Source organism: Pantherophis guttatus, chromosome 5 (assembly GCF_059756535.1).
Source record: "Pantherophis guttatus breed Tessera chromosome 5, ASM5975653v1, whole genome shotgun sequence".
Taxonomy (NCBI): Eukaryota; Metazoa; Chordata; class Lepidosauria; order Squamata; family Colubridae; genus Pantherophis; species Pantherophis guttatus.
In genome coordinates, this window is record NC_142067.1 from 27,366,531 (window position 1) to 27,379,976 (window position 13,446).

Below are 13,446 nucleotides of genomic sequence, written 5' to 3' on the forward strand. Positions count from 1 at the left end.
TTTAAGGAAATGAAATTGCTGCCAGCATATGGCAAATTTTAGAAGGACACAATTATGCGGTGATTATATATGAGGGAGTCTTATGGGAAATACACTCTGATGGGCCTCCAGTAAGCCAGTTTGATGGCAAAGACAGGAAGCAATACTAGTCAGCTCAGAATAATCAGCATTTTAATTTTCTTATAATACACCAGAGGTATGCTAGAATAGGAGCCTTGTGATATATTAGAAGTGTAATTAAACCCAATTTGGGAGTGCTAAACAGAATTTTTGAAGTTTGCTTTGTTCACAAAATTTTAACGAGTTCAAGTTTAATTTCATAACAAAATGCTTTACATGTTGAATTTCCGCTTGTCAAGCACTTAAAGCAGTAAAAAAAAAATCCCTCTATAATGATTTTTTATACAGAATGTATCAAAAAGAGATGTAACACTGTTAGAAGAATTATCCTTCTGGGTTCAGTTCCAAGTGGGGAAAAAAGACACTGGAAACATGGAGACTGCTTGGAAAGATGGTTTAATGGTAGACAGGATCACATGGTTTGAGTTTCTGAACAGAAAAGGGGCAGAGATGCTGCGAGTCCCCGGGTTTTATTCCTCTCTGGCTTTGAACTTGTGTTAGTTTCTGTTGCTAGATGGGTCCTATTGTGTTGGAGATGATAGTCCATTTATAGAGATTGAGTTTCTGCCTCTGGTCCATTGACAAAGGGTGGGGGACAAGAAGGTGAGAGCTGCTTTGTCTTTTAAAACATGCTTCTCCATTTCTCATCCAGGGAAACATAATATTCTGCCTTTTTAATATTTAAAATTGTAATAATTGAGATACTATTAATTGTATATTGTGTTGACAGCAGAAATGGTTAAGTTGTGGTTTGGAGGAATATATGGGGGAAATTATTTGGTTTATTATTATTGGTAAATATAATTAATTGATTTGTAAGCAATTGGATTGCATGGAAATAATTGGAATATTCATGTTCATATTGATTAATATACAAAAAAGATAGTTATATTACTAATTGATTTATATTAAAATGTTGAATTTGTATTAAACAATTGTATTACATAATTACATAATTAACCAATGTGAGGATGGATATAAAAATAGATGACAATGGAAAGGGGTATAATATAGAATAGAAGGGGAAAATTGAATTTGATTAAGATTAGAGATGAGGATGAAGGGTAATATTGTTTTTTTAAAAAAATAGATGAGGAATAAATATGGCAAAAAGGAAATATAGAAATTGTAAATTTAATTGAAATGACTAAACACTGTTTAAATTTGTGAACCAGCCAAATATTCTGTTCAAAGAAAATACATTGTATGTTTGTATGTGTGTTTCTAATTATTGCTATTTATTCATATTTGTTCTCTTTTATTCTTTAAAGTTTAACAATTCATTCTTTATCTTAATATCTTTATATTTGTTTGGGGTTGGCTTTCTTCCCTTTCATCTTTTTTATTGTACAGCAATCTTTCTCCTCAAACCTACCACCTCTCTCTTTTCTTTCCTTCTTACTTTCTCTTCCCCCACCCTCTTCTTCTCCTCCCTACTTCCTCTTCCTTTCTCCTTCTCCTCCTCTCTTCCTCCCTCTCTTACCCTCACTCCTACTCTAATTTCCCTTCCCTTCCTTCATCCCTCTCTATTGCTGTATCCTTTTATGCATATGGACTACTCAGAGGGCTGAAAAAGTTATTTTTGACTGGTCCTCACACTTTTGACCAGTCCTCGAACTTACGACTGTCCTCACATTTTACATTTTTGCCCTATCTTGTCATCATGGTGAAGAGAAGCAGTTGTGAAATGAGTGACATGGTTGTTAAGAATGCTGCACGGGCATAAATGTGAGACCAGTTGGTTTTAAAGGACCTTGCAGAGTGCTCTGTAAGGAGTTTTAGAAGATTTTAAGCTAGGATTTTAATCAGAATTTAAAACATTTTAACTAACTTATTTAATATGACGCGGGAAAACACCCGAGATTTTAATTTTTTGCATATATATATATATATATATATAATTAATTTGTATGCCGCCCTATCTCCGAGGACTCAGGGTGGCTCACGATGGCAATCGACCAAGCGACTGTTAAAAACAACAAATATACACGAAAGAATAAAAGTTTTTTTTTTAAATTTAAAATATACTACCCCATCAGTCCAGGCCTTTCTTCATATGTTTTAGTCTCCAGGCCTTTAATCATCTTAGTTGCTCTTCTCTGAACTTTTTCCAAAGTCTCGTTGACTTTCGAAAAAATGTAGAGAAGAACAACTTAGCAATTCTTAAGTAATCTCTAATAATTAGAGCAACTCTAATTGACCTCCTTGAAGTGTTCCCATCGGCTGCTCAGTTTTGGGCTTTTTTGGTCCAGTTGGCTCTTGAAAAACGGGGGGGGGGGGTAGAATCACCTTTGGGATAATCATGACTTGGATGACTGAGAATCTCCATAGACGTTCAGCTCTTTAGCTTTTTGGGGTAACTATTAAAGGAGGTGTTAGCTGCCTGCTGATTTTAAGAATGGCTTTATTAAGCCAAAGTTTAGATAAAATGATTTAGATGGACGAGCTCTGGTTGAAGCTAATTCATGGCTCGCTTGTAAAAAGATCTTAACTTAGTTTGCTATTAAAATTAATGGGCCAGGCCCTCTCCTGTGAAGACAACCAGAGGATTGATTTTTCCCAAACTTCAGGTCCAGGTCAAATCCAAGCCATTGTTTGTGACATCACTTGCTCCTCTGAATCTCATTGGCTGGAGGACCATGGCCAACTGTCAACATTTCCAGCAGTGTTGGCTATTCTGGATGGCAGCACTGCCAAGATCAGGTTCAAAATACCTGGATCCGAAGAAAAGCGACTGCAAAATTGTTTTATTTAGTATTTATTTATATACGGGGCGAAGCTAGAAAAGTGGGGTTCAACACTACACTAGAGAAGTGGTCATACCTGCTTCAGTAGCAATCTCCACACTTGGGACTGAATCTCACCAACTACAATGGCAAAGGTACACACCTCCATAAGGGGTTGGGAGTCAACCGGCTAACAATAACGTACACTAAGAAACATCTGTAAGAGTTAGGAGCCAAAAATTGGCTTCAGGATATCCCAGTTTGAAGGCCACGTTGACCCCAAAGATAGAAATTGATCTGGCTCAATGATTTGAGGAAGTTAACCTAAAAAGATCAACTTCATTGACCAGCAATGAAGGAGGGGAAATGGAGGGTTTGGAAGATTAGTTTTACCTTTAGGGTTATCTGTTGACTGCTTTTTTTAAATATATAGCAAACAGAGGTTGGGTTCATTGGATTGCTAGATAAACAAATTTCCACATCAGACATTTTTTAATGTGACATAGTGTTTGTATCAAATATAGATGGGAAAATTTATAATTTAAATTTAAATAAACATATACATGTCTACAGTATATTTAGACATGTTTTGTAAGGGGAGGAAAACACATCAGATAATTCTGATATACATTTATCAGCATTGTCTGGATTTCCTATGTTTAACGTCAGTGTGGATGATATATTCGCTATTCGTTATCCTTTTATTTGTGCACAAGGTTTTTTTAAATTTTTATTATTAGTCTCTGATGGTTGTTAGTTTGTTTTTCCTTTTTCTTTATTTTGTATTTTAATTTGGGGGGAAAAAATCTTTAAAACTCTTGTACATTAATTAGAAACAAAACTAGAAGCTCTGGTATCCTGTCAAAGTTCTTTCCCAAAGAACTTACCTTGAACTATTTCTTTTTATATTTTATTTATTAGATTTTTAATCCCACCTTTATTAGGAAATGAAATATCTAATGCAGGGGTGTCAAACACAAGGCCCCTGGGCTGGATCCAGCCCATGATGTGGTTTGATCCAGCCCACAGGGGCGTCCTAGAAAATGTAAAGGGGCAGCCCACGTCGCTTCAGCCCGGTCTACCTACGTTGCTTCGGCCCGGTCTACTCATTGCAAAGAGGAAATATTGAGCCTGTGTGGCTTCGGCCTGGTCTACCCTAACATGCCAGCAGTTGGGGGAGTGGTATCAAGCTGGCCACGCCCACCCAGTCAGCCACACCCAGTGAGTGGCGTCAAGCTGGCCATGCCCACTCAGTTGGCCACACCCACCCAGCTGCCCACGCCTGTATGCCTCCCCCCGAGGTTAACCACAGCCCTGATGTGTCCCTCAATGAAATTGAGTTTGACACCCCAATCTAATGCTTCTTCCTCCTCCAATTTTCCCCACCACAACAACCCTATGAGGTGGATAGGGCTGAAAGAGAGAGAGAGAAAGGAAATGCATCAAAGCAGTTTAGCAAATTCACCCCCCCCACCCCCAGGACTGAGGAGAGGGTGTGATTGTGTCTCTCCATTTCTCAAATAGCCCAGCATCCTGAAAACAACTCGGAAGCAAACAGAACCCCTGGAAGACCTCTCAGCAACCCAAAAAAGTCTCCGTCTCCAGATAGAAGAACTGAGGGGGACTTTAGCCTGCTTGGACTCTGAGAACAAGATGTTCCTCAAAGATAAGGAATGCATCAAAGAGCAGCAGAAATCTCTCCGGAACACAATGGATTACCTTAAGTCCACCATAGAACACTTGCAGATAACTGTGGAGGACATCAGAGAAAGGTTGGACCAGGCCAACACGGTGATCCAAGATTTAGCGCTGCAGAACAAGTCTTTGGTGAAAGCCAACGAAGACCTCAACCAGGAAATGCATGCCGTCACCAGCCAGGTGGCCGTCTTCAGAGACGACAAGCCTGCCCAAGAGGATAACCTCAAGGAGATGCGGAACCTTCCGTCGGAGGTTCAAAAGTACCTGCGTAACCTGGAGGATAAACTGGCTAAGATGGAGCACAGCTACCACGTGGAGAGGATCCATTCCAGCCAACTGAAGGAGAAAGTCACAAATCTTCAGACAGTCAGAGAAAACAGTAGGAAGCGCATCAAAGACCTGCAGAACCAACAGGACCTCTGTGTGCAGCAGGCCTCCTTGGTGAGGCTGGACCAGGAAAACCAGTTGCCAACGGGCACCCTGATGCACGAACAAGTGGAGGCCAGGCTGATGGGGGACAAGTCAAAGGAAAGGAAGGCTCTGCATTGGTTATGGACAGCAGCCAAAATTCTGATGATGTTCTTGTTTGGCTGCTCTCTATTCCTTGGCCTTGTCTTGGCGTACACATACTTTTTAAATCCGCTGTTCATCTCTGACACACTTTTGGTGCTCCTGAGTGACCAGAGTATTGACAGACTTGTCCACCATTTCTCCCCTTATCTCGACTGGAGAAATGACGCCCTTTTACCGTTTTGACAAGCAAAAGGAATCCTGGGTTGTATATTTGAAGAACCTTCATATATGTATATATGTGTGTGTGCATGTGTATGTATCTATTTATAGTTGTATATATGACTCTGCTTTTTTCTATTGTTTCATTTCCTTCTATTAGCTTTTGCTTAGTTAAAGGAAGTCAAAAATAAAAAAAATAATAATGAATCCTGCATGTTTTCCTTGTGCAACTTTCCTAGCAGGGCAGAAAATATGCTCAAGAGCAAGTCCTGGTGAGCAAACCTGGTTCTCATAGGATCTGGTTAGAACAAAAACTCTTCTCCCTTTTTGTCCAGTTGAATGAAGGCACAACGTGCTGCTAGCCCTTGCTCGTTCTCTTCTAGTATGCTCTGTTGCATGCTGAAGACTTTGGTTGATTGTGAAGGATGTGCCTTATTTGTTTTGTCTCCTGTTTTGTTAATGTGCCGGCAACTCCATATCTGTCAGACCTGCCCCATCTTAAACTCTTAAATGGAAATAATCCTTGGCTCCATTTGTTGAGAAGGGTATATAGTTTTATTAGAAGTCAAGCCAGTGGTGAAATCCGGCCGGATCGATCTGGCTCGCACGAACCGGTAGCGCCAGTGGTGGGAGGTTCTTCCCATCCGCCAGGATGTCATTATGTCCCGTTTTTGACGCTCTGCGCATGCGCAGAAGGCTATTTGCATGCACAGAAGAGGTGCACGCATGTGCTCTCCTACGCTCCCATTCCTGAACCAGTAGCGAAGGTAAGTGGATTTCACTGCTGAGTCAAGTGTATCACAGTAATGCAAAGTCAGATCTGAGAATCGCACGTCAAAATCCCTAAATTCAACTTTTCCCCACCTTAGCTACATCCCACTACTTATCCCCAGGCAACGAATGAGGTTCAGGCAAGATGTTTTCCTAACAGAGAGTTCAGGCACAGTTTGGTATGCAGCTGGTATGCCTCTTGACCTTGAAGCAGCATCTGGAGGAGACCCCAAGGTTTCTCTGTTACATTTCTCCATTCCCCAGAGTTCATGGCGGTCTGTCAGTGAATAGTAGCGAAGCACACACAATCATAAAGTGGCAGCTGACAACAACATCATTTATAGTTGAAATGGAATTTTGCGAGATACCAGTTTTAATGGGGACTAGGTATTTGGAGAATTTTGGCAAGTCTGGTTCAATCTCTGTACTGATCTGACCTGGAAATACTTGCCAATATCCACCCTGGCAATCAGAAATATCTGCAGGGCATGGTTAAAAAAAATCAAGATGGCAGTGTAATCGAAGCTCCATCTATTTCAAGGTTCAATTCACTTTTGACGCTCTCATCCACAATAATCTGAGTCACCTTTCCGTTTTGGACATTTGACTGTACAAATGGCTGTAGGGTTTTTTTGGTTTTTTTTTTTTTTACATATTCTGAATAATGTGTTTTGAGGGTAGATATTCATAAGACTTCCAGCCCTGTGTACAGGATGTCAGGTTTTTAAATAATTTATAGAGTTTTCTGTCCTTTTATCAGCTGTTATCCAATAACTCACATGGTTAAGTAGCATAGCTTTATTCATTTTCTGACCCGATGGAATTGTTGAGCCTTACTGTCAAATTTTATGGTTTATTTTGGAGATATTTATTAATTAATCAGCTTGTCCATTTAAACAGCCAAATTTGCAAGCAATGCAATAGTTGTTATACTTGTCGTTATACAACTGATGCATAGACAGGATTTGATTGAATGAATAGGATTATCATTATCATCATGATTATACTCAGCTATTGCCTTTTTGTCTTGCTTGTTTAGCATTAATTGTTCCAAGGCAAAAATTAACTATTACTAAGCTTAAATGTTTAGAAGAGTAAATCAATACATATTACCTAATAGAATAAACCACTTTTCACTACCTGACTCCGTTGTTACATCCTCTAACCCTCACAGCTTCAACCTTAAACTGTCTACCATGGACCTCACCCCATTCCTAAGAAGTCCATAAAGGGGGCGTGCATAAGCGCACCAGCGTGCCTATCGTCCCTGTCCTACTGTCCCCATTTATTTGTACTCATTTCCTGTGTTCATGTCCATGTTTATACTTATATCTGTTATCTTGTACATGTTTGACAAACTAAATAAATAAAAATAAAATAAATTCAATAGTAGGTAAAGACTGAGCACTACTACGATTTGGGGAAGAATGAAGACCTAAGAAAATGCGCGATCCAAAGACCACAGGATTTCCTTATAAATCAATTCTACAGTACAGTAGAACCTCTGGTCACGAACGCTTCTGACCACAACCAAATCGGGTTCCGACCCAAAAATTCACTTTTTTTTTTCGTGGCTGATTTCCCCATCCGCACCATTTTTTTTTTTTTTTGTAAGCACCAAATTTCCAAAATTAGGTTCGGGTCATGACCAAATCGGGTTGCGACCAAAGTTATGGAACGAATTATGGTCGTGACCAGAGGTCCTACTGTATATATACCACCAGGAGGCACCACGAGACTGGGTTTGTCCTTGTTGGGACTCATAAGACCGTCAGGAGAATGAAAATGGTCATCTGATGATGGAAGATAACATACAGGATATATTTTGCATAAAATATATATAATTTCCCTGGAGCGGGTGGTAGAAGTCATTTAAAAACATATATATGCATATTGACATAATATAATATCTGCATCTCTCTCTGGTTGACAGCTTAAGGGAAGAAGAATTGTATATAGCCTTCTGATAAGAACAATATCACTTACATACTGCTTCATATTGTTTTAGAGCCCTCTCTAAGTGGTTTATAGAGTCAGCATATTGCCCCCAACAATCTGGGTCCTCATTTCACCGACCTCGGAAGGATGGAAGGCTGAGTCAACCTTGTGCTGGTCAGGATCGAACTCCTGGCAATGGGCAGAGTTTGCCTGCAGTACTGCATTCTAACCACTGCTCCACCACGGGTCTTATAAAAAGTTTAGATATTCCTTCGTGCAACTAGTGAGTACAGGTAGTCCTTGACTTACGACTCCAATTGAGCCCAAGACTTCCATTGCTAAGCAAGACAGTTGCCCCATTTTACACCTTTTTGTCACAGTAGTTAAATGAATCACCATCACTGCCCTATACCATTTCAGACAAATAGTTGTCCAATCTCTTCTTAAAAACTCCCAGTGTTGGAGAATTCACAACTTCTGGAGGCAAGTTGTTCCACTGATTAATTGTTCTAACTGTCAGGAAATCTCTTCTTTTTAGTTCTAGGTTGCTTCTCTCCTAATGGGTGGATTAGTTTCCACCCATTGCTTCTTGTCCTGCCCTCGGGTGCTTTGGAGAATAGCTTGACTCCCTCTTCTTTGTGGCAGCCCCTGAGATAACACTACTATCATGTCATTTGATTGATATGGCATAAGATCCCTACCTTAGCAGAGGGTTGGACTAGAAGACCTCCAAGGTCCCTTCTTGCTCTATGAGTCTATGATATCTAAGACTGGATTCACATCCCCAGTGAGACTTGGTTTAGGGGCCAAGTCCGGAGCACAGGGTGTGGGACAGAATCAGTCGTCTGGCTTTGTTAATGATTCTTAAACCACTTGCAAGAATTATATCATTACAGCCCATATGAAATGCCTTATAATGATTTAATGATAGGGGAAGCTTCATTTCAGAGAAAGGCACCAGGCAATTATAAATTATGTCATCCTTGCGGAATCTTTGCACAGTATAAAAAAAAGGTCTGGTTTGTGCACTTTTAAAAAGGTAGCGTTGCGTTTTCAAAACTGACATCACAAGCAGGGGTGAGCTGCTGAGGGTTCGGGAGAACCTCTAACTAAGATTATGTGCAGTTCGGAGAACCCCCAAATCAGTGGTGGATTTCAAAATTTTTTACTACCGGTTCTGTGGGTGTGGCTTATTTTGTGGGTGTGGCTTGGGGGTTATGTGACTAGGTGGGCGTGGCTAGCTGGTCAGAGTCATTTCTGGAAGGTCCTCACACTTACAACCAGTCCTCGCACTTACGACCCGACTCATTTGTTTGCTTTTAACACTGATCAGCTGTAGGGCGGCCCTTTGAAGCCCCGGCGGCAAGAGTTTAAACAGGTTTTTTCCCTCTAGTCATCAGCTGGGACTCAGGAGGCAGCAATAGATTGGGGGTGGGACCAAATAAAAGGTAAGAATAACGTGGGGGGGTGGGAGGGCGGGGGGAAGAACTGGTTCGGTGACATCATATCATCACCGCTACCGGCTGGGATGAACCGGACCGAACCAGGAGGAACCCACCACTGATCTGAACCTTTTGGCCAAAATAAAGCTTTTTCTGATTTTGAAATTCATCTCTTATTTTTCTGCGACAGTGGGAGGGCGCAACCTCATAAGTATTGTGATGTGCCTGTAGCTTAAAGCTTCATTTGTGGTCAAGACCGGTGAAAATTTGCTCCTTTCTGATCTAGTCAATATTTGTGTATAGGAGTTAGGAACTCTGCCAGGGAAAAGCATAAAATTATGCCTTTGTAAATAAATTCTAAGTAAACCTAGAACTAATTTCCTGACAGTGAGAGCAATAAATCAGTGAAATGGTTTGCCTCCAGAAATTGTGGGTGGCTCCATCACTGGAGGCTTTAAAGAAGAGACTGGACAGCCATTTGTCTGAAATGGTATAGGGTTTCCTGCTTGAGCAGCGGGTTCGACTAGAACAGGGGTCCCCAACAGTGGTAGGTTTCAAATGTTTTTACTACCAGTTCTGTGGGCGTGGCTTGGTGGGCGTCGCATGTCTTGGTGGGCATGGCTTGGTGGGCGTAGAAGGGGAAGGATACTGCAAAATCCCCATTTCCTCCCCATCAGCTGGGATTTGGGAGGCAGAGAATAGATGGGGGCGGGGCTAGTCAGAGGTCGTATTTACCGGTCCTCCGAACTACTCAAAATTTCCTCTACCGGTTCTCCAGAACTGGTCAAAACCTGCTGAATACCACCTCTGACCTACAACCATCTGAAGTCCTGCTGTTGAATTTACACCTGACACTCTTGTCTCAGACGATCCCCTATAAGTCAATAGAGTTACTTGTTTTATTCATTGACTCTTAAATTCTTGTTTTTTTCTTCACACAGAAAACAAAAAACTATGATTTAAGCCCCGCCTAAGACTCTTATCACAAACTATACTGTTGTAAGGAGCATCTCTTGTGCCTTTCAGAGACCTCAACTGGACCTGGTTTATTTTTTGTTTTGTTTTTTACACCAAGATCACCAATTATGTTAGAAGGATAATTTTCTTCGTAATATATCTTCCAACCTTGCTGCTTTATCCCCCAAATTTGCAGCTGACAGTATGCTGGACTATATTTTTTGCTGTATATTGTCCTTCCAACACCAAACTGTCCTCGAAACAGACGGATATCTGGACCCTTATTTCTTTTCTCTATATAGATAATGTTTCTTGTGTATCTCCAAGGCAACTTTTTGTTGGAAATATGACTCATATTTCGACTTGATGACTTACAACCTAGACCCAGAGTGGAAAACTATGGCCCCCTTTACAACCTGTAGACTTCAACTCCCAGAATTGAATTCAACTGCCATGCTGGTCTAGGAATTCTGGAAGTTGAAGTCCACAGATCATAAAAGGACCATAGTTGCTTACCCCTGATCCACAGAAACCCCTAAAGATGGTTGGTATTGGATGTGTAGAACTATTCCTGAGCCAGCCATCTTTAGGGGTTTGTCTAGATCAGAGGTGGGCAACTATGGCCCCTTTACAACCTGTGGACTTCAGCTCCCAGAATTGAATTCAACTGCCATACTGGTCTAAGAATTCTGGGAGTTGAAGTCCACAGGTCATAAAAGGACCATAGTTGCTTACCCCTGATCTACAGAAACCCCTAAAGATGGTTGGTATTGGATGTGTAGGACTATTCCTGAGCCAGCCATCTTTAGGAGTTTGTCTAGGTCAGAGGTGGGCAACTATGGCCCCTTTACAACCTGTGAACTCCAATTCCCAGAATCCCTGTTAGCATGATAGAGCTGGCTTGTAACAAAGCCTACACAAAGCGATTCAGATGGACTAGATTTGGTTGAAGTTAATGCATGTCTCACTTGCAAAAACCTGTTTAATAATTTACTAATGAATTAAAGGGCCAGGCCCTGATGTGTAGGATGTTGTTGTTTTTTTCCAAACTCCATGTCGAAGCCAAAGCAGCCATTCTTAATGACATCATGGGCTTCTCCTAACCTCATTGGCTGGAGGTTGCCATGGCAAATGTCAACATTTCTAGCACTGTTGATTCTTTTAGACAGCAGCACTGCAAGACCCAGTTCAAAATACCTGGATTGGAAGAAAAGCGACTCCAAAATTATTTTATTTAGTATTTATTTAAAAAGGGGAGCAAGATCAGAAAAAGCAGACAATGTCATTGGAGGATCTCTCAGCAAACAATAGGAATCTCTGTCTCCAAGTAGAGGAGCTGAGAGAGAACATAGCCAGCTTGGACTCCGAGAACCAGGAGTTTCTCCAAGACAAGGAATACATCAAAGAGCAGCATAAGTGTCTTCGGGAGACAGTGAATCACCTTAAGTCCTCCATGGAACACCTGCAGAAAACTGTGGAGACATCAGAGAAAGTTTGGATCACGTCAACATGGCGATCCACGAATTAGCGCTGCAGAACAAGTCTTTGGTGAAAGCCAACAATGACCTCAACCAGGAAATGCACGAGGTCACCAGCCAAGTGGCCGTCTTCAAAAACGACAAACCTACCCATGAGAATGACCTCAAGGAGATGCGGAACCTTCCGTCAGAGGTTCACAAGTACCTGCGTAACCTGGAGGATAAACTGTCCGAGATGGAGCACAACTACCGCGTGGAGAAAACCCAATCCGGCCAACTGAAGGAGAAAGTCACGGCTATTCAGAGAGCCAGAGAACACCTGAGGAACCGCATCAAAGACCTGCAGAAACAACAGGATCTCTGCGTGCAGCAGGCCACGTTTATGCGGCTGGACCAGGAGAACCAGGTGCCAACGGGCATCCTGATGCATGAACTTGTGGAAGCCAGGCTGGTGGGAGTGGCCCGGGACGGGTCAAAGGAAAGGAAGGTTCTGCGTTGGTTATGGGTGGCAGCCAAAATTCTGATGATGTTGCTGTTTGGCTGCTGTCTAATCCTTGGCCTTGTCTTGGCATACACTCACTTTTTTAATCCGTTGTTCATCTCTGAGACACTTGTGGTGCTCCTGAGTGACCAGAGCATTGAGAAACTTGTGCACCATTTCTCCCCGTATCTTGTACAGAGAAACGATGGCCTTTTACCATTTTGAGAAATGAAATTCTCTCTCTCTCTTCCTTGACTTACTCCCTAGGATGCAAGTAGAAGAGCATACCTGATAATTGAATTTGGTGGACAGCAAAAATGGATTCTGTGTCTTGGTCTCCAGGGTTGGAAACATATGATTAATCCATAGATATATGTATATAGATCTTTTTTCTATTGTTGGCCCTATCTTTTTTTTTTTTGTATTGTTTTGTTGTTTCTTCTTTTGGCTTTTGCTTAATTAAAGACCATCAAAAATAAACATTGTGTTTTCCTTCTACAGCATATCTCCAATCTCTGGCCGGCCCCCGAGTGGGGTGGGAATGGAGATTTTGCAATATCCTTCCCCCAGGAGTGGGGAGGGAATGGGGATTTTGCTGTATCCTTCCCCTGCCAGGCCCCACCAAGCCACGCCCACCAAACCATACCACGTCCACCAAGCCACGCCCACAGAAAAAAATTTGGATTTCACCACTGGTGGGCGGGGCTACATTCTATGTATAAGACACACCCAAATTTTCACCCTCTTTTCGGGGGGGAAAGTGCGCCTTATACTCCGAAAAATAAGGTACATACCACATCACAGTGCTTTACAGCCCTCTCTAAGAGGTTTACAGAGTCAGCCTATTGCCCCCCAGCAATCTGGGTCAAATGCTTTATTGGAAGGGTGCAAGAGAGACAGAGAGGTGGGTTGAAGCTGGGGGTGGCAGATAAGTGAAAAATAGTGTGGAAAAAATGGGTTCTTTATTAAACCCAAAGTCCCAACCCAGAGGGTTATGGAAAAAAAGCAAGAGAAGGCAGCATTTGATCTATTGCTTAAGGCAGAGGTGTTAAAATGGCGGCCTGTGGGCTGGATGCATCATACGTAGGCCATACCCACCCCAG

General features: G+C 41.7%; 1 protein-coding gene and 1 pseudogene across 2 annotated transcripts; both read left to right on the top strand.

The window, feature by feature from the left end:
* Positions 1 to 2,782: 2,782 nt before the first annotated feature.
* On the top strand, positions 2,783 to 5,483 carry LOC117664280 (uncharacterized). Its single transcript, XM_034415172.3, has 2 exons — positions 2,783 to 3,001; positions 4,371 to 5,483. Exons 1-2 carry the CDS (start codon positions 2,993 to 2,995, stop codon positions 5,298 to 5,300), a joined length of 939 nt encoding a protein of 312 aa, XP_034271063.2. The 5' UTR covers positions 2,783 to 2,992; the 3' UTR covers positions 5,301 to 5,483.
* Positions 5,484 to 11,439: 5,956 nt separating this feature from the next.
* Positions 11,440 to 12,823, top strand: LOC148113310 (uncharacterized; annotated as a pseudogene). The gene has a single exon (XR_015734400.1). The product of XR_015734400.1 is annotated as an uncharacterized LOC148113310 (transcript).
* Positions 12,824 to 13,446: the final 623 nt, after the last annotated feature.